The sequence below is a fragment of the Plasmodium brasilianum genome, chromosome 5, assembly GCF_023973825.1.
Source record: "Plasmodium brasilianum strain Bolivian I chromosome 5, whole genome shotgun sequence".
Classification (NCBI taxonomy): Eukaryota; Apicomplexa; class Aconoidasida; order Haemosporida; family Plasmodiidae; genus Plasmodium; species Plasmodium brasilianum.
The window spans coordinates 1,216,261-1,239,035 of NC_090118.1; the positions used below are offsets into that span (position 1 = coordinate 1,216,261).

The 22,775-nt window shown below is 27.9% G+C and overlaps 6 protein-coding genes across 6 annotated transcripts; 4 read left to right on the forward strand and 2 right to left on the reverse strand.

Moving 5' to 3' along the window:
* Window positions 1-1,118: 1,118 nt before the first annotated feature.
* MKS88_001518 (uncharacterized protein) lies at window positions 1,119-2,636 on the forward strand (the record flags this gene model as incomplete). Its single annotated transcript, XM_067214451.1, has 1 exon — window positions 1,119-2,636. The coding sequence occupies one exon, from the start codon at window positions 1,119-1,121 to the stop codon at window positions 2,634-2,636; it is 1,518 nt and encodes a 505-aa protein (XP_067074884.1).
* Window positions 2,637-2,909: 273 nt separating this feature from the next.
* MKS88_001519 (uncharacterized protein) lies at window positions 2,910-10,604 on the reverse strand (the record flags this gene model as incomplete). Its single annotated transcript, XM_067214452.1, has 6 exons — window positions 2,910-3,033; window positions 3,170-3,335; window positions 3,498-3,574; window positions 3,837-4,106; window positions 4,309-4,415; window positions 4,722-10,604. 6 exons carry the CDS (start codon window positions 10,602-10,604, stop codon window positions 2,910-2,912), a joined length of 6,627 nt encoding a protein of 2,208 aa, XP_067074885.1.
* Window positions 10,605-13,603: 2,999 nt separating this feature from the next.
* On the forward strand, window positions 13,604-15,745 carry MKS88_001520 (uncharacterized protein; the record flags this gene model as incomplete). The annotated part of the gene is made up of 2 exons (XM_067214453.1): window positions 13,604-13,992; window positions 15,490-15,745. The coding sequence occupies 2 exons, from the start codon at window positions 13,604-13,606 to the stop codon at window positions 15,743-15,745; spliced, it is 645 nt and encodes a 214-aa protein (XP_067074886.1).
* Window positions 15,746-17,124: 1,379 nt separating this feature from the next.
* Window positions 17,125-18,726, forward strand: MKS88_001521 (steroid dehydrogenase; the record flags this gene model as incomplete). Its single annotated transcript, XM_067214454.1, has 5 exons — window positions 17,125-17,187; window positions 17,441-17,773; window positions 17,933-18,023; window positions 18,169-18,299; window positions 18,418-18,726. The coding sequence occupies 5 exons, from the start codon at window positions 17,125-17,127 to the stop codon at window positions 18,724-18,726; spliced, it is 927 nt and encodes a 308-aa protein (XP_067074887.1).
* Window positions 18,727-19,291: 565 nt separating this feature from the next.
* Window positions 19,292-20,059, reverse strand: MKS88_001522 (uncharacterized protein; the record flags this gene model as incomplete). Its single annotated transcript, XM_067214455.1, has 2 exons — window positions 19,292-19,503; window positions 19,843-20,059. 2 exons carry the CDS (start codon window positions 20,057-20,059, stop codon window positions 19,292-19,294), a joined length of 429 nt encoding a protein of 142 aa, XP_067074888.1.
* A 132-nt stretch (window positions 20,060-20,191) lies between these two features.
* MKS88_001523 (transmembrane emp24 domain-containing protein) lies at window positions 20,192-21,472 on the forward strand (the record flags this gene model as incomplete). The annotated part of the gene is made up of 1 exon (XM_067214456.1): window positions 20,192-21,472. The coding sequence occupies one exon, from the start codon at window positions 20,192-20,194 to the stop codon at window positions 21,470-21,472; it is 1,281 nt and encodes a 426-aa protein (XP_067074889.1).
* Between the last annotated feature and the right edge of the window lie 1,303 nt (window positions 21,473-22,775).

The window sequence follows — 22,775 nt, forward strand, 5'->3', positions numbered from 1 at the left end:
AAAAAAATGAAGAAAATACAAATTGTAACTGCTAGAAGTGCAAAGAACAAAAATTATCATATTTTTATGGCAAAATTTGCCATTTTTTTACGCCACATTTTGCCATTTTTTTACGCCAAAATTTGCCATTTTTTTACGCCAAAAATTATCATTTTTTTTAACGGAATATATCCTTTTTTTCTGACAAAATTTATCCTTTTTTTCGAACATTCATAATTTTTTTCCGCCTTTTCCTCTGAAGCAATTCGCATTAAAAAGAAAAACTAATTTAGTAAAAGTTTCTTATGTTTGAAATATATAAGGGGGTGGAATAAAAAGAAAAAAGAAAAAAGGCGAGTAAACAATAACAGCAATCCATTGTGCTCATTAGCAATAAACATGTACATGTATACATACATACATACATACACGGATGTATACGTACTAATAAAAGCATATGAATATGTACGCGCGCATAGGCATAACAGTACACATGTGACAGGGTATACGCAAACGCCCAGAAGTTAAAAAAAAAAAAAATTAGAATATAACACGAGTTATATATGAAAAAAAGAATATGAGTAATGTACGAGTAAAACTAGGGAAAAAGCAATTATGCTAATCCTCATGCATTATAAAATTTTTTTTACAAGTTAATAATTTTGTATATAAATAGAAGAAATTTTGAAGGCTTTCGAAAATTGGCAGAATAAAGTAATATTTTCTGATAGTGTTAATGCGCACATAAGCATATGCTCGCGTGTGTGTAAGCGGCAGGCGCTTAGAAGTTACATATAAATAATATACGTACTTATGTAATTATATAATTATGCAATTATGTGAGTATTTATGTACATATGTATGTATGTGTTATATCGCTACGTGGGTAAAATTTAATATTATTATTTTAATTTTATTTTTTGTTAATTTCATTTTTTGTTAATTTCATTTTTTGTTAATTTCATTTTTTGTTAATTTCATTTTTTCTTAATCTTATTTTTTCTTAATCTTATTTTTTCTTAATTTTATTTTTTCTTAATTATATTTTTTCTTAATTTTTTTTTATTTTTATTTTATTTTAATTTAATTTTATTTTTTCCCCCCTTTCCAACGTAGTCTTCGATATTTTACGGAGCAGAATGAGAGCGTACTATGATGAGAAAAGCGACGATAAGACAAACAAAGCACAGAAGGACTCAGGCCTAATGGAAATAGATGAAAATAAAAAAGAAGATAACTATGTTTTTATTGATGAAAAGTATAAAGAATATTTTGACAATATGAGTGACATATTTGAAGAGAAAGTCGAATATATTTTAAAAAAACATTTTAAGAGAAATGATCCAACGAATAAAAATAAATTACTGTGTCTAAATTTATGTGTTTTATGGCAAAAAAATTTTTTATTACTTTTGAGTAAATCATTAGATGAATATGAACAGTACAGGAAATTAAACAACAACAAAGACAACGAAAAAGGAGTAACAAATAGTTCAGAAAAGGATAATAATAATAATAATAATAATAATAATAGAAGTATATTAGAAGAAAATGGGGAAAATAAAAATAAAGAAGAGGAAAAGGTGGAAAAGGTAGAGAATATGGAGGAGGAGGAGATGAAAAAAAAGAAAGGATACGTTGAAAAAGATTTAAAAAGTTATATCAAAAATGTAAAAATAGTTGACAGTAAAAATATAGAAGTTATATATGACAAATATGATGCAACGGATGATAGTAGACCGTCTGCTGAGTTATCAACAGATGAAATTTATTATTTATTAGTGGAATCTAAAAAAAGTGAAAATGAGTATAAAAAGAAAATTTTCACATTTTTGAAATATTTACCATTGTTTATAAGATCAATAGAAAATAAAAGTTTGATTGAAAAGAAAATTTTAGAAGATAAACTTTTACTCAACAGTATAAATAGTAATAACCCCAATGAGTTGCTGACTATAAACGACTTGAATGAGAATGGGAATGGTAATGAGAACGAGTATGAAAATGTGTCATTATTAGAAATAAAAAATAAATTAGATGCAATTGTAAATTTTAACTGTAATTTATCCGAAGATTTAGAGGTTGTCTTTAAAAAGGGGATGGGTATCTTAAACATGCAAAAAAATAAGAAGTTTTGTAATTACAATCATGAATCTTTAAACAGATATGAAAATGAAAAAGCGAATAACAAAATGAATAATGAAAAGGGGGAAAAAGACCAAATGCACGAAGAGGACAGATTTAATAACTTAGCAGATATGCCCAAAAATTTCTTGAGTAAAAAAAATAATAAATACAGCGGAAACTATATCGGAAACTACAGAGGAAACTACAGTGGAAACTACAGTGGAAACCACCACAACAACAATGGCTATGACAATGAAAATGATAGGTCGTACATATTACCCTTGTCAAGGATCAATGATCTGTCACTTATCAACAACATTAGCACCAAGTCGAATAATGGAGCGAAGGATGAAAATAATAAAAATGAATCTTCTTTTTATATTTATAAAAATAATATGGAAAATTTAAATGTATACGGTTTAGACTTACTGATCAACTTAAACAACAGTTTGATATACAAAATTAATCATATATATAGCCTCGTCCAGTTTTATACTATGCTGGCTAAGGATGTTTTTAACGAGACGTGATAGCTAAGAGATAGAAGTACGCGGGTATTTTCCCCTCGTCCGGGAGGTTCCTAATCAGACCCCATTAGATGTTGTTTTCTTTTTTCGTTCATATCATAGTTACTGCTAACTCCCTATTTAATCACTTCGCTATTTACACGATTAGCTACTTGCTATTTACACGCTTCACAACTTAATCTCTTCTCTACCCTTACGGCTCTTTATACCCCCCTTTTTTTTTTTTTTGTCGTTCAGTATTTTGCCTATCTTGCTTCTTTCTTCCATGCCTCCTCCTCACTCATAATACTTTCTGTTCATTTTTTTATCGTTTGAAATTATTTTTATTACTTCTTTTTTTTTATTATCCAGCTCTTTTGTCATGTGTTCGTAGAATTTTGACATGTACTTGTCAATTTTTCTAAAAAAATGAAAAAAAAAAAAAAAATATTAGACCATTACCAAATTGTTTTTTTGTTGTACATGGGTAAATATCTTTATGCTTTATGTGCGAATGAATGCACAAATTGCGACTTTATTTTTTTTAATTTTCAAACTTTTCTAATTTATTAGCAATAAAGGAGTTATCTTCACTATAAGTCATGTAAAACACGTCCGTATTTACATGGTTGCTTATATTTATTTTTTCCTTTTCATTTTTATGTTCGTCTCCATTTGGGCTATAGACCTTCTTGATCTTTTTGAGAAGATCGCTTAGGTCGTCTAAGTATGAATTAACAACGTATACATGTAAATGGGTGTGGATACAGCTACTTTTACGTCGTTGTGATGAGGTTGTATATGTATATACATATGTACACATGCGCGTGTGTGCATGTATATGTCAATCCGTTTTTACAAAAATTGGAGAGTAAAATTACTCACATTCACTGGATTTATCCACATAATTAATTTTTAGAAGGCTCGGCGGCATTGGTCCCTTTTTGACATTATTTTTAAAGCTGAAAATGAGAGAAGGATGGGTAGTCAGGGCGCAACGAATAAGAAGTGGAAGAGGAAGAGGACAAAGATAGACGAAATATGAAGAGAAAAAGGTTGTATCATTTATTATAACGTTTCTATCGGTGCAAATTGCATGATGAGGTTACGTTTTCGGTAAGTGCAACAAGACTATGCATATCTATAACTACGTCGGTATATATGAATACGTAATAAAAAATATGTGTGTACTTGTGTACGGAGTTACATTTTTACAAAAATTACTTGTCTTCTTGTGGCGAAGAGAAAGAACAAGGAAGAAGATTTAAAAGATGAACAGAAAAAATAAGATTACTGTAAAGATTTTCATAAAAGGAGTATAAATGGTTTGCTAAAATTTTTTTTATTCCCTTAACATAGAAAGTTAAAAGTCTTTTTATTTCTTTTTTTCTCAATGTAACAATGTTAGGAGTTTTATCATCCGTAATTTTTAGCAGTTTGCTCACTTCTTCAAACTTTTTTTTAAAATTTATGTGCATGTTATTTATTCTTTCACTGTAAAAAATGGGTACAAACACATAAGGGAAAATGTTTTTATCAAAATACATGGGTACTACGGATTGAGGTATTTTGCGGCATTTTCGGTCTAGCTACATGTTCAGCTTGTCTAAATTTCCTGCCTGACTACATGTTCAAATTGGCTATATTTACTTCCTTGCCGCTTCATCTACCTAATCATTCCGCAATGGCATTGTACCTGCTTAGCTCTTCGTGATGTTCGTAAATATAATCAAAAATGATATAGGCAATTTTCTTCGATAGAATTTTTAAGTAAAGGACCAGCGCTGATATGTCGCTATTGTACTGTCGTAAAAAAAGAGGGGGAAAAGGGGCATGTATGTATATGTATGCAGTATACGTAAGCATATACACATGTGCAGACGAATATTCCCGAAGAATGCCGCAAGAACGAAGCAATTGAGCGGTGCGCAGCGACTAATGCCTCCTTGAGGAGCATTTTAAGAGAAATTTTTTTCCTTTTTATGAAAATAAATAACAGCGTATTAGAGCTCTGCTAAAAACTTGCTTCCATTTTTGCAGATCTACTATCAGCTCACAAAGAGATGATGCTACTATACTAATGGACGGAAATATTTATGTAGTACTTACCTCTGTGTGCAATTTTTTAAAATTTTTATTATTCTCATCGATAGTTTGTAAATTCTTAATTTGAAAAAGATGTTTTTCAAGTAAGTTTGAAACAGCTTCTTTTTCAAAATTAAACAAATTTGTTAACTCTACTTTATATAATATATGATTAGGAGAATAAATATAAGATGACATACTTTTTTTATTTATTGCTAAATCTTTTAAGTATATTTTATTTTTTTGTGTATTATCTTTTAAAATGGAGTTTTTATATATTGTATAAGACAGATCATAATATATGAATATGTAGTGGTTAAATTTCCCTTCTACCTCAATAAAAATATTATGATCAACGAATTTTATCACCTTGCATATCAAATATATAATATATACACATATGTAGAAAAAAAATTTCAAGTCGCAATAATTTTTTCTGAGAAGCATATTATGTATATAATTTTCTTTCGTATCTTTTCTTGTTTGTGTAATTTTATAATTTCCATCATTATTTTTATTTGGTTCATTATTTTTCAACTGTGTATTTTTGGCTTCAACACTCTTGTCACCTTCTTTATCTGCCCCCCCCTTTGAGGCACACACACTGGTTTTTTGCTTCCTCTCTTGCTTCCTTTCTTGCTTATTTTTTTCCGTTTTTAGCGTAATGCTGTGTGGGTATGTGATAGAATTATGCTTGAGGGAAGAAGTACCTCCACTTGTATGGCAATCAGTTCTATCATTTTTACTTCTATCTGCATTTGGTCTGTTACTTCTAACAAGTGCTCCCTCAATAGGATCAACATGTCGTTGTGTTCTTGCCTCATTTTTATTTTCTTCACCCTGTTTCTCATCCTCGTACTGCTCCTTTTCTTGATATTCCTTTCCTAGATACTTCCATTCCTTCTTCTCTACCTCCACTTCTTTTTCATCCACTTCTCTTTGTGTTATGTTTTCCTTAGAAGAACCTCCTTTGTCATAATTCTTAAATGTTATCGAATAGTCCTCGTCCTCATAGACGACACAACTCTGGGTAGATACCAACTCGCTAATATTTTGAAAAATTAAGGAAGAAAGAAAAAAACTGCTCAAAAAAGAATTTTCCCCTTTTATGTCTAATTCATATATTTTCTTAATTTTTTGAAATACGTTTAGTTGATATATTGTGTTTTCTATTTCGTTATATTTCCTTCCAGCATTTATTTCTTTACTGGTGAGGATGTTTTTATCATCCTGTTGGTAGTATTTGCTCCTTTTCTTGTTACTTAGTAAATTATGGAATGAGGAAGTTTTATCGCATGAACGTGTTTGTATTGCTATGTTAGGTGGTATAAGACAATTATTCGTTACATTTTTTTTTCCCATATCCTTATTGTTTTCTTTTCTCTTCAACTTATGCTCTTGACAAGTTGAATCAAATATGTACTTCTTAATGTAATGTATTAAAAGATAAAAGAGGAGAATTTTATTCTTTATCTCTTCCTTTATAGATAAATAATTTATCATGTCTTTGTCGGGGGTAAGTTTTGAATTTGCTCCATCTATAGTGTTATCCCTGTTAGATAAAATAATCTTAATTTTGTTATTAAAAATATAAACGTTTGCATTGTACATATTTGAGAAATTTTCTTTCTTCTTAGTTAAATATTGAAGGAACTCACTTGACATTTGCAAAGTAGTTGTTAACTCGTTATGATCTATATTCTTTTCCCCTATTCTACAAACCATTTTACAGTATTTTTCTAATTTTTTTATTTCTTTAGATAAATTATTTATCATATTTTGTAGGTTTTCATCAATCTGCATGTAGTCATCTTTTACATTTTTAATTAGAGTATTATATTTATTATTAAAATTTTCGTAGTTGTCTATTTTTTCGACTAGTAGTAGTTGCTCTACTTTTTTTATGCTACTTTTGAGATTTTTATCATAATTAATATCTTTAATAGTATAGTCATATTCTTTTATTAATTCTTTTAATTTGTGTGTAAGATTATTAAATATATCTTTATTTTTTAAAAAATTTTCTTTTAATCTTATTCTTATTTCGTTTATCTGTGCTTGATTTTTTTTAATTACCTCTTCGTATATAATACCTAAGTCTATTTTTTCGAAGCATTTTATGTACTCTTCTTTTTCTAAATTCATTTTTATTTTTAGAAGAAATTCCAGCATAATATTTTTGAAATATTCGTAGTATCCTCTCACAAAAGCTTCAAACCCATTTTTCAATTGACTGATATTGAATAGGATCTCGTCATAATTTAGTGAACTATAAAGGATCATACAGTAAAATTCTTCATTCATTATTATATCGTTGCTGGTATGTCCATCAAGGTTATAGTTCTTATCTTGCATAGTATTAGTCTGTTCTTCATTTTTCCTTCTTCCACTTTGAAGATTTATTTCTCTCATGATGTGAACTATATTCTTTCTTATGACATTTTTTTCCTTTGTTATGTAATTATTTTTTACCTTTTTTTCTTTTTCCTTTTTATATTTACTTGTACTCATCTTTTTTTCATTTTTTTTGTAGAGTATATCTCCAGAGTTCTTATTCTTGGTGCTATAGAGTAGACCTTTCATGTTATGCTTATAATTATCATATGTGTACTGCATGATGTTGGATTCATTGTATATGTATGTATAGTTACCCTTAACTAGCTGTTTCACTATATCCCTTTCGTTCTCTTCGACAACACACTTGGGTGTGCTAATCTCCTCATCTTTCCCTGCGTCTGCCTCTACCTCTTCTGCTAGTTCCGCTGCTACTTCGGCGTCATTTCCATTTATCCCTTCGCTTGAAGTCTTCGCGCCTTTGCGTTGACCCTTAGTAGTAGGCTTGTCGCTGGTTCTAGTGGAGGTACCCCCTTGTTTTCTTACTCCGTTATCTTGCAAAAAAGTACTATTGACATCTCTTTCAATGCAATTTTTGTTCATTTTCTTTTTCTCTTTGTTTCCCTCCACAGTTTCTTCCTCATCAGAGCTTATTATCTTGGCCTTCTTCAATACAAAGGAAAAGAATTTATATGAGTATTCTCTTAATTCTGTGATAAAATTGTCGTTAAGGCTATATATTTCTTCTTGTGCGCTTTTTATAAATGTTAACAATCTATTTTCTCTTTCTTCATTAATTAGTAAAAATTTATTTAATTCAATATAATCATTACATTTTAAGCATTTGTTCATATTTTTATTATACTCATTTAGTAGTATGTGCAACTCTTGTTTTATGCTATAACTTCTTATCTCACAATAATGTACATTCTTTTTTATCTTCCTATCAATTTCAGCGTGTGTTACAAATATATCTCTTTTTAATGATTCTATTAATCCAAAAAAAGTTAATAAGAAATAATCATCTCGAAGATTTAGTACATTGTAGTAGTTCAAAATATTTGATATGGAACTTTCAAACGTCTTCTTGTTTTTATTTAGACAGTTCATCATACTTTCCTCGTCGCTTCGTACATTTACATCTCTGTTTTGTTTTTCACCACCCACATTTTTTCTTCCCTTTTCTGTGTCTCGTTCTTTCTCCGCGTCGTTACCATTGCATCTGCTTCTACGTCTATTTTTGCTCCTGCTTCTGTTCCTAATTCTTCTTCTTTCATTGGCTCTGCTACCAACTCCGTCCTTCTTCCTACAGTCAAACGTGGGAGCTACGCCACGTAAGGGGGAAGTACCAGTCATTGTGTCCTCGTAAATTTTTTCGTGTGCACTTTTGTCTACAACTGGGTCTACGTCTACGTCTACACCACCCTTGGGTGATCCCGTTTTGCTTTCCCTTCTTTTGTTCATTTTGTTCATTACGTCCACTTTGTCCATTTCGTTCATTACGTCCACTTCGCCCATTTTGTTCATTACGTCCACTTCGCCCATTTCGTTCATTACGTCCACTTCGCCCATTTCGTTCATTACGTCCACTTCGCCCATTTCGTTCATTACGTCCACTTCGCCCATTTCGTTCATTACGTCCACTTTGTCCATTTTGTTCATTACGTCCATATCGTTTATTTCCCTTTTTTTTTTATTTTTTTTTGCCTCCCTTTGTGGCCCCCTCTTACAACCAATGATGGATAGAAAATTTTTTAAATCGAAAAAGATGCCGAAAATAATGTGCCTGTAGAGCAATATCTTAACTTTTATTTCGTCATATCGTTTGATGTACTCTTCATAATATTTATTCAAATAGATGTAGAAGTCGTGGTAAGTATCATCTATAGAAAAAAAATCATAGAAGAACTGTTCCTTTTTAAGTGTATTCCTTTTATTATATATGGTAATATAATTAACTTGAAGCATTTTTATTAAGTGTGTTAATACTTTTTCATTTGATAAATTCTTCATAAAATTTTGTGATATCAAAGAATAAATATGACAAGTGTGTATATAGTCATTTCCATTAATAATAGGAAAGAACAGAGTTTCACATTTAGAATATTTATCATATACATAATTATATATCTTTAATATATAATCATTAAAATGACTTAAGAATACTAAAAAGAACTGTTTATTGTTTTCATTTTTATCATTAATTATATCATATACTTGTTTTGTTGTAAAAAATATGGTCTCTTTTAACTTTACTTCTAATTGTTCTGTATAAGTATTTACTCCTTTCATACAGTCATCTTGTTTTTTTTCAAAATATAAAGTAAAATTTTTTATATATTCATTTAATGTTGTAAATGATTTTTGAATAGTTACCCATTTGTCTTTGATCATAGCTCTTTTTTCATCTACTTTTTTTTTTATTTCGTTTGATATGTACACTTTAATCTCTTCTGCCATAACATCGGTGTTATCATTACTAGTAGAGACATTTCCATTACTACTATCACCATTAATATTGATGATTCTGTCATATATATGTGAGTTCATTAAATGTTCATAATATTTTACATTAATCTCATAGCGACTTTTGTAGTCATTTTGTTCACACGTATTTATACCCTTCACATTCCACTGTAAGTTAACTGTTTCTTCAATATGTCTTTCTATCAGATTGAGGGTGCTTTCCATTTCTTTTTTTAGCAAACTTGCTTTTATAAATATATTTTCCTTTATTTCATCTATGTAGTTAGTTACATCTCTGTCGTACTGTTTTAAGTATTCACAGGTAATATCTTCGCATTTACTTAAATATCTGTTACTAACTTTTAGTTTTAACTTCTTCATTTTTATAAAAGATTTATTATTAATTGTATTACATAGCTTTTCCTGCTCAGAATTTTTTTTTTTATTTTCATTTCTCACTATTATCTTGTTATTTGTATACATTCTACTTTTTTTTCCTTCCCCATTTTTTTTTTTTACATTATTTATTTTTTCTTGTGTCTTATCAAAATTGTGAAGAGGGGGAACAACTCCATCTGGATTCCACCGCATTTTGTCGTCCATAACTCGCCCACCACTGCAATCGCCATCATTATTGCTGTTTCCATTATTATTGTTGTTTTTATCATTATTGCTGTTTCCATTATTATTGTTGTTTTTATCATTATTGCTGTTTCCATTATTATTGTTGTTTCTATCATTATTGTTGTTTCTATCATTATTGTTATTTCCATCATGATTGCTATTTTCATCATCATTCCTATTTCCAATATCATTATTGTTACTGTTACTGTTCCTGCTACGGTTTTTCCCGCTGTGCGTTGCTATATATTCTTCTACCAGTTCTTCGTGGCTTGCCTTTTTTCTCTCTGCCTCTTCTTCCACTTGTTCTCTTACTGTTACCTGAACATCCTTTTCCCTTAGCTCTTCCTTTATATGCACTTTAAAATTATTTACGTCAAAAAATTTTTCTTTTTTTTTTTTATTTTCAGTTATGATGTCTTCTCTTTTCTTCTTGTTCTGAAGGAAGCTTTTGAGCTTTTCCCTAAACGTTGAACAGTTTTTCATTTCTGTGAGTTCAATTTTTTTAATCTTATGATTAGCAGATGTTGTTTTTGATATTACCTGCTTTATTATTGCTATTTTGATGCTTAGCTCTTGCTGTATTATGCTTCCTTTTTGCTAATTTCTGTTTTATTTTTTTCCTTTTACGAAATATTGTAGAGACCACTTAATTTTAAATGTGTGTGTGCACATGTGTCATCTTTTCATGCTTTTCGAGTTTAGTGCAAAACGGTTGATTATTTTGTTTTCCCATAAAAATAAGCCTCTTTGTATACGTGTGTACGTGTGTTAAATTGTGTATATATATGTATATATTCATATATATATACGTACGTTTATACATATGTGTTTATGTTCACAATATACGCAATGTTATGCCAAGTAAAAGAACTATTAAAAGCGCGTAGCCTGAGGATTTTTTTTTTTTTTTTTTTTTTTTTTACGTAAGAAAAATAATTTAGCTATTTTTTTGAGGAAAACAAAAATGAAAAATATTCCGAAATTTATTACGATAAAAATATATATGTGCATAACTAGGGTGATTATGATTTTTGAATAAAGACCTATTTTGCTATAAAACAAATTTATAAATTTGATATTGTCCCTTCTGGATTAGATTAAAAGGAACAAAACAAGAAAAAAAAAAAAAAGCAAAATTAATATATAAAATTTGTAAAAACAAGGAAAGGAATAAGTTGAAAAAATCATTGTTCCAATAAAAAAAAAAAAATAAAATAAAAAAATAAAGTAAATATCTGTCTTAATTACACATATGCACAAAATCATAAGCGAAGAGCACGAGAACGGTGGAATACAAGCATTTGTATCATTTAGTGCTTTATTTTTCCATTACACATGCATATATATTATTTACGTATATGTACATGTATATGAAGCCCCATATATATGTTCGAGCAACCGATTGTCCTTTCTATAAAAATTTGCTCACTTTTATAAAACTTGTCATTTTGTTTTTAAAACAACATTGTGTTAACTTATATGCCGGATTATAAAACGAGTGGATCTATCTTTTTTGTTAATGCATATTCACCCCTCATTTTGCTTGACTGTCAAAAACAGTAACGCCAAATTTGAAGTGAAATGGGAAAAAAAAAAAAAGAAATAAAGACAAAATAAAATAAAAGTAAAATAGAAATAAAATAAAGTAAAATAAGAACAAAATAAAATTACAACATCAATTTTAACCCTTTTCTCTTTATGTGGCCTTATATATATAGCGAACATTTATTTGACGGGAGTATTTTTAAAATTATAGGTTTCATTCTTATATCTCTTATTTCGAGAGCATCATATCTTTTGTTCAGTTATTTATGCCACTTTAAGAGAGATAATTCGACATAAATGTGCGAGTATAATATATGTATATTTTAAAGCGTACACACATGCGTATTGCCGCCGTTTTGTCTTACCAAACACAAAACAGGACTGAAAAATTGAAGAATGGGAAAAATGAAATTATGTGGTGCTTTACACTTGTCATAAAAACTTCTTTTCGTAAACAAAGTTGAGACCTCAAAGGGAAATTATTTAAAACAATTAAATATATTTTGGTACGTTTTTTTTTTTTTTTTTTTTTTTTTCTTTTTTAAGAATTACTATTGGAGTAAAATAAAAATAAAAGCAATCCTTGGCTATGCAGAAAAATAAAATGTACAAGTTTTTTCATGTGCTTCTTCATTATATAGCATATTATTAGAAACCTTCATTGAAAATAATAAATTTCGATGAAATGTTATTAGTATGTAAATTTTATTTTGTTTGTGTGACATAATTTGCTGTTATGTACCTGTAACAGTTTTCCCTTTTTAATTAAAAAAGGCAAGAGTTCCTTTTTTTTTTTTTTTTTTATATTTGTTATATAAGAAACTTATTTTTTGTTAAAAAATACTGGAGCTCAAAAAGAAGTTTTATATGTGTTTTTTTTTTTTTTTTTTTCTTTTTCTTTCTTGCTATTCTTGTTAATCTTGGAGAGAGTGTCTTATTTTTTGAAACAACATCTGCATGCATCATTTGACGAAAATTATTTAAAATTTTATTTTTGACTTTTTTAATGTTTAAATGTTTTGGTGTTTTAATGTTTTAATGTTTTAATGTTTTAATGTTTTGGTGTTTTAATGTTTTTATGTTTTTTTTTTTTTTTTTTTTTTTTTTTTTTTTTTTTTTTTTTTTTTCTTACAATCATTTGACTTTTACGTTGAATGTTTTCATATCAAAAATTATTTTTTTTTGGTATATTTTTTCCATATACTATTAAAAGGCTTTTTTTGTTATATATTTTTTTTTATATTTTGTTAAGTTATTTCCATTTTTTGTAATCGTGTGTATATATTTTTTATAGATGGAAAATGTAAATTTAAAAAAAAAAAAATCAGTGTATCTATATATTAACCTTTGAACATTGATTATTAATACAATTAAAAAAAAAAAAAAAAAAAACCTACATGTATTGAAGTCGTTAAGAATAAAATTTCGCTTCAGCAGATTGTAAAATTGCTTTTTTGTATGATGTTCATTTTACATATTTGTTTTTTGCAATATTTTTCCATTGAATGAAGCATTTTCACATTTAATTTATATACTTATAAACACACATATACATATATAAGCACATTATATATCTTTTATTTTTTTTTTTGTAAATTTTAAAAAAGGTATATAGAAAGCACTTACTCGAAATACATTAATTGTATTTCCATTGCATGAAATTTTACAAGTCTTCTTTTTTGTGCCTTTGCACTGTCCTATGTTATTTATACATACATATATACAAACACATATATATATATATATATATATATATATATATATATATAATATATATTATATATACCAAAACACGCTGCATTTATATGTAATATTGAATGCACGTCCGTATATATACACACGCATACATGCTCATATAAGGTAAAGATAAAACGACGCACAAATTACATTCAGTTTCAACAAAAGCATAACGGAGCTAATTCTATATATGAACAAATATGGTCATTCATAATATTGAAGATATGGATGTTGTAGAAATAAGTTACAGCGATTATAGTTATAATTCCGATACAACTGCAAGCTCTGATACTAGCGATAATGATGAGAATGGTATAAAAATTCAAATAAAAATCAGGAGAGCTATTGAAAATAGAATATTATATGAAACGAATAAAAAAAAGAAAAGAAAATTACTTAATTTTGAAAAAAATTTTAAAAAAAGAAAGAACATGAAGATTGAGGGGGTAGGTTATAAAATAATAAGTAGAAAATTAAAACTTTTTAAAAATCACGATCTGAAAGAGAATGCTGAAAATATGGTGAATTCGGCGAATAATAAGGACACTAATCATGCAGAGAATTTTAGTACAAGCAGATCCCATATGAAGTGAGTACTTGAAAATTCATGGGTATCGGAGAAAAAATATCATTGGATAAAAATAAATACACATATAATATATATGGGTATAAAACAAAACAGAGCTATACTTAAATTAACACAACCGTAATTACCCACATATAAGACAAAAACGAAAGCAGGAATTTTCTTGCTAGCATTTGAGGCAACTTATGGAATATAAAGAAAAAATTCTGAACATAATCATAAAATGAGATATGGCGTGTTAAAGAAAATTGTGTGTGCAAAATTTTATTTACTTTTTTTATATGAGAGAAAAAAAAAAAAAAAATAAATGAAGTAAATGTTTTAATAAAACATTCCTTTTAACTATAAGATGGAAATAACTAATATCACTTATATATAAGGGGTGCAAAATATTATAGAAGAGCAGATTTAATTTGGTTAATTTTAAATTTAATATGACCTAGTCATAAAAAAATAGATGAGAAGAAAAAAAAAAAAAAAATTTTTATAATAATGGGAGGAATTTATTTACCTTTAATTGAGTAAATAATTTCAGTGAAGAAAAATCTACTTTAAAAAAATCTTGAGACATGATAGAAATTTTAAGAAAAGTTTAAGTCATATAGGGAGTTTTAAGAAAAATATATACACCTTACTAGTTCAAAGCTTATTACTCTACATTTATGTGAACATGCATATATATATGTATATATAAGTGCCTAGCGTGAGATGTGATGACATGCGTGTTTTGCTATGAAGGCATTTTCACTTTTTTGTATTCTTAATCGATTATTTACTTTTTTTTTTTTTTTTTTTTTTTTTTTTACTTCATTATTTCAATGCGTCTTTTAATTATTGATATCCCATTTTGAATAACATTATTTATGCATCCATATATATCTGCATATTTTTTTGTTCTTTTTTAAGGTTTTAAATTTATATTCCTTTTTATCTATAGAAAAAAAAAAAAAAGAAGTAATGTATATAAATATCCTGTATAAAAGTAGTACGTATTTATTAGTGTACATACAAGAAAAAGATTATCTACACGTATAAATATTATTGCTTTTTCTTCTGTGTTTTCTTTTACAACTATTATATATATATAATTTTTTTTTTTATATGTATGAATAATTTATTTCAGTTAATTTAATAATTTTTCTTAACACATTCTAATTTTTTTACATATCATTTTTTTTCCTTATTGTTGTGCTATTCATTGTGCTACACACTGTTGTTCTTTTCACTGTGCTTTTCATTGTTGTGCTATTCATTGTACCATACATTATCTTGCTGTTCACAACTATAGTAGTTCCTTTTTTTGTTCCTTAGTAGTTTTGCGTCTTGCTCACTATTGTGCCATTTAATTTTTTTTTTTTTTTTTGTGCACCTTAACAACTTTGTGCTAAAACTCTTTTATAATAAAAAGAATAATATTTTATTTAAAGAATAAAATATGAGGCTAAATATTTATAGTGCATTTTTTTTTTTATTTTTACTTTTGTCCTGCCCTTCTAATAGCATGAATAACAAGATGGAAGAAAAGCGAAAAATAAGGAATGAGCCAAGTGCTGTAACAATAGAAATTCTTCCACCTGATGATGACAATGATACTTTTGAGCTAAATGATTACTTATTATATGAGTTTCTAGATAACAACAATAATAATGATAATAATAGTGATAATAATAATGATAATATTAATAGTAATAATATTAATAGTAATAATATTAATAGTAATAATATTAATAGTAATAATATTAATAGTAATGTGTAATTATAACGTCTAGGGGGGAAGAACATAATGCAGCAGGATTAAATTCAAATAAGTGAAATAGAAAATAATGATATGCAAGAATATACAAAAGTAGAATGAACTAGTTTATTTATTAAAGTTACTAGGTATAATTTTAAAATGTAAGTATAAAACTAAGTGAAATATTCAGGAAGAGCATAGCCCGAGTCCAGAATAATATGTATAAATCTCCCGTCTAATGTATTTAAAAGAAGGGGAATCTATAAAAGACTCTCACTACATTTATGCGTTTATACATACAATCATACATATGCATATATATATAAGTATTTTTGTGTATAAATTTAAAGCTGGAAAGTTTTGCCTACCTTGCCAAAGGACATACATGTACATATATATGTATATATATATTTATTTATTCATATATTTATTTATTTAAGGTGTTGTTATTTTCTCTTTTTTTGTTAAACATATATATGCATATGTATATATAACTATTTTAATTATGCCCTTAAAAAATTTTACTAAATATTTGTAGTTTTACGTAAACCTTAACGATAATGGGTACTTAGATTTCAGAATTATTTTAAAATACATACAGAAGAGGAAAAAAAAAGAATTATAGATAAAAGTAAAACCATATTTTATTATACTTTTTAAACTACCGTATTTTTATGAGCCTGGAGATGATGCGTATGTTTTCCATTTTTTAAATGTAGGTTATCTATTAATTTAATTTTGTACGTTTATTTTCTCCATGTTGTGTAGATATAATTTTTTTTTGTTCATTCGATAAGTACATAGGTGTACATATATATATATATATAACATACATAAACGTATCATTGATTTTTTTTTTTTTTTTTTTTTTTAAATGTGAAATTACATCTTTTGCATAAAAGTTGTTTTATGTATTCAATTAGTCTCTTCTTATATTTCATTATTTTTTTTTTTTCTTCATTTTATTAGATTAAAGAGTTGTATTAAAGCATGACATATACTGCTCGACAAATTATTTTTTCATTTTTTCTACTAAATCAAAGCTTTCTTGCTGCCCTTTTTATGTATTTTCTTTTGAAAACATGAGCTTCATAACTTTGTAAACTATTTTTTTTTTTTTTTTTTTTTTATATAATTAAATATTTAATATAGAAACATAATTGTTTATACATCACTACTTGAGTATACATGTATGTATTCATATGTTTACTGATTTTCCAAAAAGGCTAATAAAATATTAAAAAATAAAGATACCTTTTTCTTTTCTTTTTTTTTTAACATAATAATATATACCTTGCTTGTTCAGAAATTTGGTGGAAATATTATTATCATAAACTTTGTTGTAGTTGAGAGAATAAATAAGAATAAAGAAAAAAAAAAAAAAAAGGAACATAATTAAAATGATAAATTCATTTCCATCCTTTTTTGTGAGACCTGTATTTTATATTGGTTTAGTAGTAGTTGTAAAAAATATTTTTTATTTCGCTTACTGGTTATTATGTTATGTAAGATATATTTTTTTTGTTTTGCATTTTTGAGAAATTCAGATTTATTTTTTAATCTATGTTACAAATGTAGGCGCGAGGAGTTAGATGAATATATGTACATTTGTGTGCGATTATGGGTTTATTTTGTATGCGTACATATTTACGCGTCCATGCTTATACATGCGTACACTAGCGCTTTGTTTCACATTTTCCCATTTCTTTTTTGTAGTTAAAATCTAAAATATTTTTAAGGAATTTGAAAAGTTATGGAGACACAGTTATAATTACTGGTTGTACAGACGGAATAGGAAAAAGTTTAACATATTCTTTGATAAAGCATGATGTAAATTTATTGCTAATTAGCAGAAATGAAAAGGAATTGAAAAATATAAAAGTTGACTTGTTAGAAAGGAATAAAAATTATAAGGGAAGGATCGAATGTATAACTTTTGATTATAATGAAAATAATTTCTCTTCCTATAAAACTATACAAGAAAAGATTCAAAAATTTGATGTCGGAATTTTAATTAATAATGTGGGCGTTTCTTACCCCCATCCTCTGGTATTCAGGGAGAAAAGCCAATATATGGGACGAACATAAATTAATGTGTTTGTGTGTGTATACATATATGTATGTGTACGTATATGTATTGATTTATGCATGCTTACGTATGTATACCTGCTTGCATAGACACCCTCATGAACGTCTTTCCCTTTTCAGTATTTCCATGAAATGGAAACGCAGTTAATTGAACGGCTTGTAAACGTAAATTTGCTCTCATCCTACTACATGACAAAATTGGTGTTACCAAGTAATTTATTGAAAAAGTTTTAATTTTAAATGCATCCTATTCTGGCGTGTATAAAATGCATATAATTTTGCGAACAACATTGCTAATGGCATTGCAAATAATAACGAAATTACATGACTATATGTATATTTTTGTAAATTTTTAGTAATGATAAAAAAGAAGAAAGGGTTAATTTTGTACACATCTAGCGGCGTGTCTGCTTTACAGTCCTCCCCTCTATATACCATCTATGCATCAGTGAAGGATGCGATTTGCTCATTTGCTAATTCGTTAAGTGTATGCTTTTAAAAATGATAATATGTGTGTTTATTACAAAATGTATTTGCATGAGTTTTCTGTAACACTTTTTTTTTTTTTTTTTTTTTTTTTTTCGTGTATACCCCCCTTTTTTTAGGTTGAATTAAAGGAATATAATATACAAATCCAGTGTCACATTCCATTGTTCATTGTAACGAAATTATCAAAGATAAGAAAGGCAAGTTTATTCGTACCGACACCAGATATGTATGCGGAAAGCGCAATTAAAAAAATGAGAGAAGGGAATATTTTACCCTACAATGTTATATGTTCACCTTATGTATTTCACAAAGTGCAAATATACTTATATAACTGTTTCCCAAAATTTCTTTTTGATGTTGTTTCATTGGCATCTCTTAAGGGAGTTAGACAAAAAGCACTGAAAAAAATGATGAAAAGTGAGTAATGTTTTGCTATATTTTTGTTTTTGAGGTATTTTTGAGTTATTGTGGAGTTATTTTTGATGTTTTTTTTTTTTTTTTTTTTTTATCTCTCCCTTTTATGGCTATATGTTCGCACAGTACTTAACATTTTTAGATACATATATTAGTATATTCTGTTTTTCTCATATTTTGCATTTCTCCTGTTTTTTAATTAAAAAAGATATAACAAAAAAAAAAAAAAATACGAATATGTATTATTTGTCAATTTTTAATGATCAACCATACACCCTAACACTTACGCGAACTTCCCTTATTTTTCTTCTTACATGTGTGTTTTCATTAACTTTAAAGTCAACAACAATTATGAGATTTAAAAAGTTACATGAGTTCGTATGTACTATGCCCAAGCGCACTTGCCTATATTGGGGTGTCCCACATATGTTCATGTGTGTGTATACATATGTATATACACATGTTCGCTTGCATATATGTACACAAATGCGTGTATGTGTTTATGAAAAAAATATTGGCTTAGAACGCACACTTAGGAGGTTCTTTTAAAGTTAAAAAGTGCAGTTTTGGCTTCTTTTATTTTTCATTTTGCTCGTTCGATTTGCTCTTTCGTTTTGCTCTTTCGATTTGCTCTTTCGTTTTGCTCTTTCGTTTTGCTCCTTCGTTTTGCTCTTTCGTTTTGCTCCTTCGTTTTGCTCTTTCGTTTTGCTCTTTCGTTTTGCTCCTTCGTTTTGCTCTTTCGTTTTGCTCCTTCGTTTTGCTCTTTCGTTTTGCTCCTTCGTTATACTCTTTTATTATGCTCTTTCGTTACGCTCTTTCATTTTGCCCCTTGGCTTTGCTGCTTAATTTTTTTTTTTTTTTTTCTTAATATATATACGTACATAAATTTATATATACGCCTTTCCTTACAGCAGTTAACACATTACCCGTTTTAACTATATTTAAAAAAATTTTTTTATAAATTTTATATACATTTAATTAAGCATTTCTGTGTACAACACTATGCTTTAAATTTTGCTTGTATGTATACTTTTTAATAACACACTTAGTTTCGTGCCTTTCGGTATATTGGCCATCGACAATTTTACATATATATAGTAATGTATCCCAGTTTCAACCCTTCGAACGTTTATTTTGTTGACAATTTTTGTTCATTCCGCTTGTTCGCTTGTTCGCTTGTTCGCTTGTTCGCTTGTTCGCTTGTTCGCTTGTTCGCTTGTTCGCTTGTTCGCTTGTTCGCTTGTTCGCTTGTTCGCTTGTTCGCTTGTTCGCTTGTTCGCTCGTTCGCTCGTTCGCACGTTTTTTCGATTGTTCTTTTGCGCATACTTTCAGCCGTTCATGCATTTTTGACAATTTTCCCAATTTTTTTTTAATTTTAATTTTCTTTTTTATTTACGTTATACTCATTTATTTTACATTTTTTGCGTGTGCTTTGTGTCATTTTTGAATGCAAAGAAACTTGAGATACGATCCAGAATGAATGTAAAGGAACAAAGCGGGAAAAAACGGAATATCTACAGATTTAAAAGAAAGAGAACTCTTGTGAGGCCAATTTTTGTAGTATTCTTGTTGATTTTTTTACACACAGTAGTGGATTATGTGTTATCAAATAAAAACACAGGGAGGGATAAAAAGAAGAATGCAGATGGTAAGAAAGGAATGAATAAAAAAAACAAATCCGCTTCGTCAGGCGGATCGCACAGTGATACTAGCCGCATTGATAAAAGGCACAGCGATAACGAGTACAGTGATAGCAAGTACAGTGATAGCAAGCACAGTGATAGCAAGCACAGTGATGATGATAATAGTGGCAAGAGTGGGAAGACAGGAAGTAAGAAATATAAAAATAAAAAGAAAAGATCAAAGGACAATAAAAAAATAAGTGTAGATGACCATTTTGGACAAGTAAATGAGGAGGACACAAATAATAATATTGGTTCTGAAGAAGACCACTTTATGGAAGACTTTAGTAAATTTGAAAAGAATTTTCATCAAGATTTACAAGACGAGGATGGTAGTCTTGATTATATGGAGGATGAAAGTGAATATGGAGAAAATGAACATGAAATTCCGGATAATCCAAATATTGATGAAAATTCAAATGATATGAAACCAAATGCTAATGATTACCAGTATCATGAGAATGATGATATAATTGAACCTGATGATGAATTAACAAATATGTGGAATAAAAATATGCAGAATTTTGAACCATCTACTTTATTAACATTTGAAATACCGGGTAATTCTGAAGATTTTTTATTTGAAGAAATTTTAAAACCTAACACATATTTTAGAGGTGTTTTTTATTCAAATAATGAATCTGAAGATAATAAAATTGAATTTTTAATTTCGGACCCAGATTCCGAAATAATTTTTAGAAAGGAAGCTAGTGAAGGTATATTTTATTTTTATACTGTAAAAACAGGTGTATACACTATAACCTTAAGAAATAATAAATGGGTAGGAAAGAAGTTAACAACTGTTGCTTTAGGATTAGGGGAAAATCCTTCATTGAAATCGGATGATATTAAAAGTTTTACGAACTATATAGATAAGATTCTTTCGGAAACAAGGAAATTGAAAAATGAAATAAAATATTTATCATCAAAACATATGTCACATATGCATAAAATGAAAAAAATTACAAACAAGGCTTTCCTATATTGTTTTATCAAATTATTTGTACTCATTTTCTTGTCCTTATTCACCATATATTATATTAAAAACTTGGTCATGAACAAACGAGTTCTTTGAGACTGATACGTTGCAAGGATTGAGGAGAAATGATGCAATAAATATAATGTGCTAGCTAAACGGACGGATATACTGAATAGGTTCAAACGAATGAACGTTTTATGGGCAACAAGGTGCATAATTATCGCGTACTACTTACCACGCACTACTTATCTCTTACCACTTATATTTTACGACCTATATTTTTCGACTTACATTGTACCACTTAATTTTTACCACTTATCATTATTTTTTTTTTTAAGTGTTAAAATTTTTTTTTTGCCATTTTAAAAGCTATTTAGGTCAAGCACAAGCAAACAGGCATTTGTGTGTGCAGCGGTAATACACGAGCATACGTGATAATAAAATGCAACAGTGCAATGAGTAATAATACCATATATATTTTATAATGAATTTGTAATGCATTGTAATGCATTGTAATGCAGTTTTTGACTTCATCTTTTTTCCTTCATGTTTTTCATTTCATCTTTTTTACTTGCTTTTATTATTATTAAAAAACGTCTCTTTCCTACAATATTTGTATACCCAATTTTTAGTATACAGCTCATATCAATAAAGAAAAACTTTTTAACAAGAGAACTGAAAAATTTCCTTAAATTTTTATTGTTATGTGTTATGAAGAAAAAGCATTCAGAAAAATTATTATATGTATGTTTTGTTTTTTCCTTGAATGGGGTACATATATATATATATATATATTCTATTATGATTTGAAAAGAAAAAAAAAAAAAAATACTTAAAATATTTACTTTTTTAGACAAGTTTACGCTAATAAGTGGAAGTTTCTTTGGGCAATTTTGAGCATATCTCATTTTTTACGCTGTCATAATTTTTCCAAATTTACCTTACTTGGTCATAATTTTTTTTTGAATTACTTAAATACGTACATATATGAATATATACATATATGCAATTTTTTTTTTCCAGAACAGCCTTTTTCATATTGGGCACTTCTCATTTTAAATACTTTTAAGATTTGAACAGTTTATGAAACTTAGAACAAAATCTAAATTTTTCTCAGACTGTATTTTTTTCTCATTAATTAATTGTGTCTTCAAGTGTAAGCAGTTCATGATAGGAAAGGCCCATGTTACCTCATTGGGCAGCATGTACATAAACGTATACATATATATATATATATATATATATACATGCAGTGTACGAATTCGCGTGTTGTGCAATAGTTAAAAAGGGACGATAACTTTGTAGCTGTTTTTACAACAATCCAATTTAGCTGTTAAGCTGAAATTACTGCTTTTATTAAAGATCCTGTGGACTAAAATGGGAGATATATATACATTCA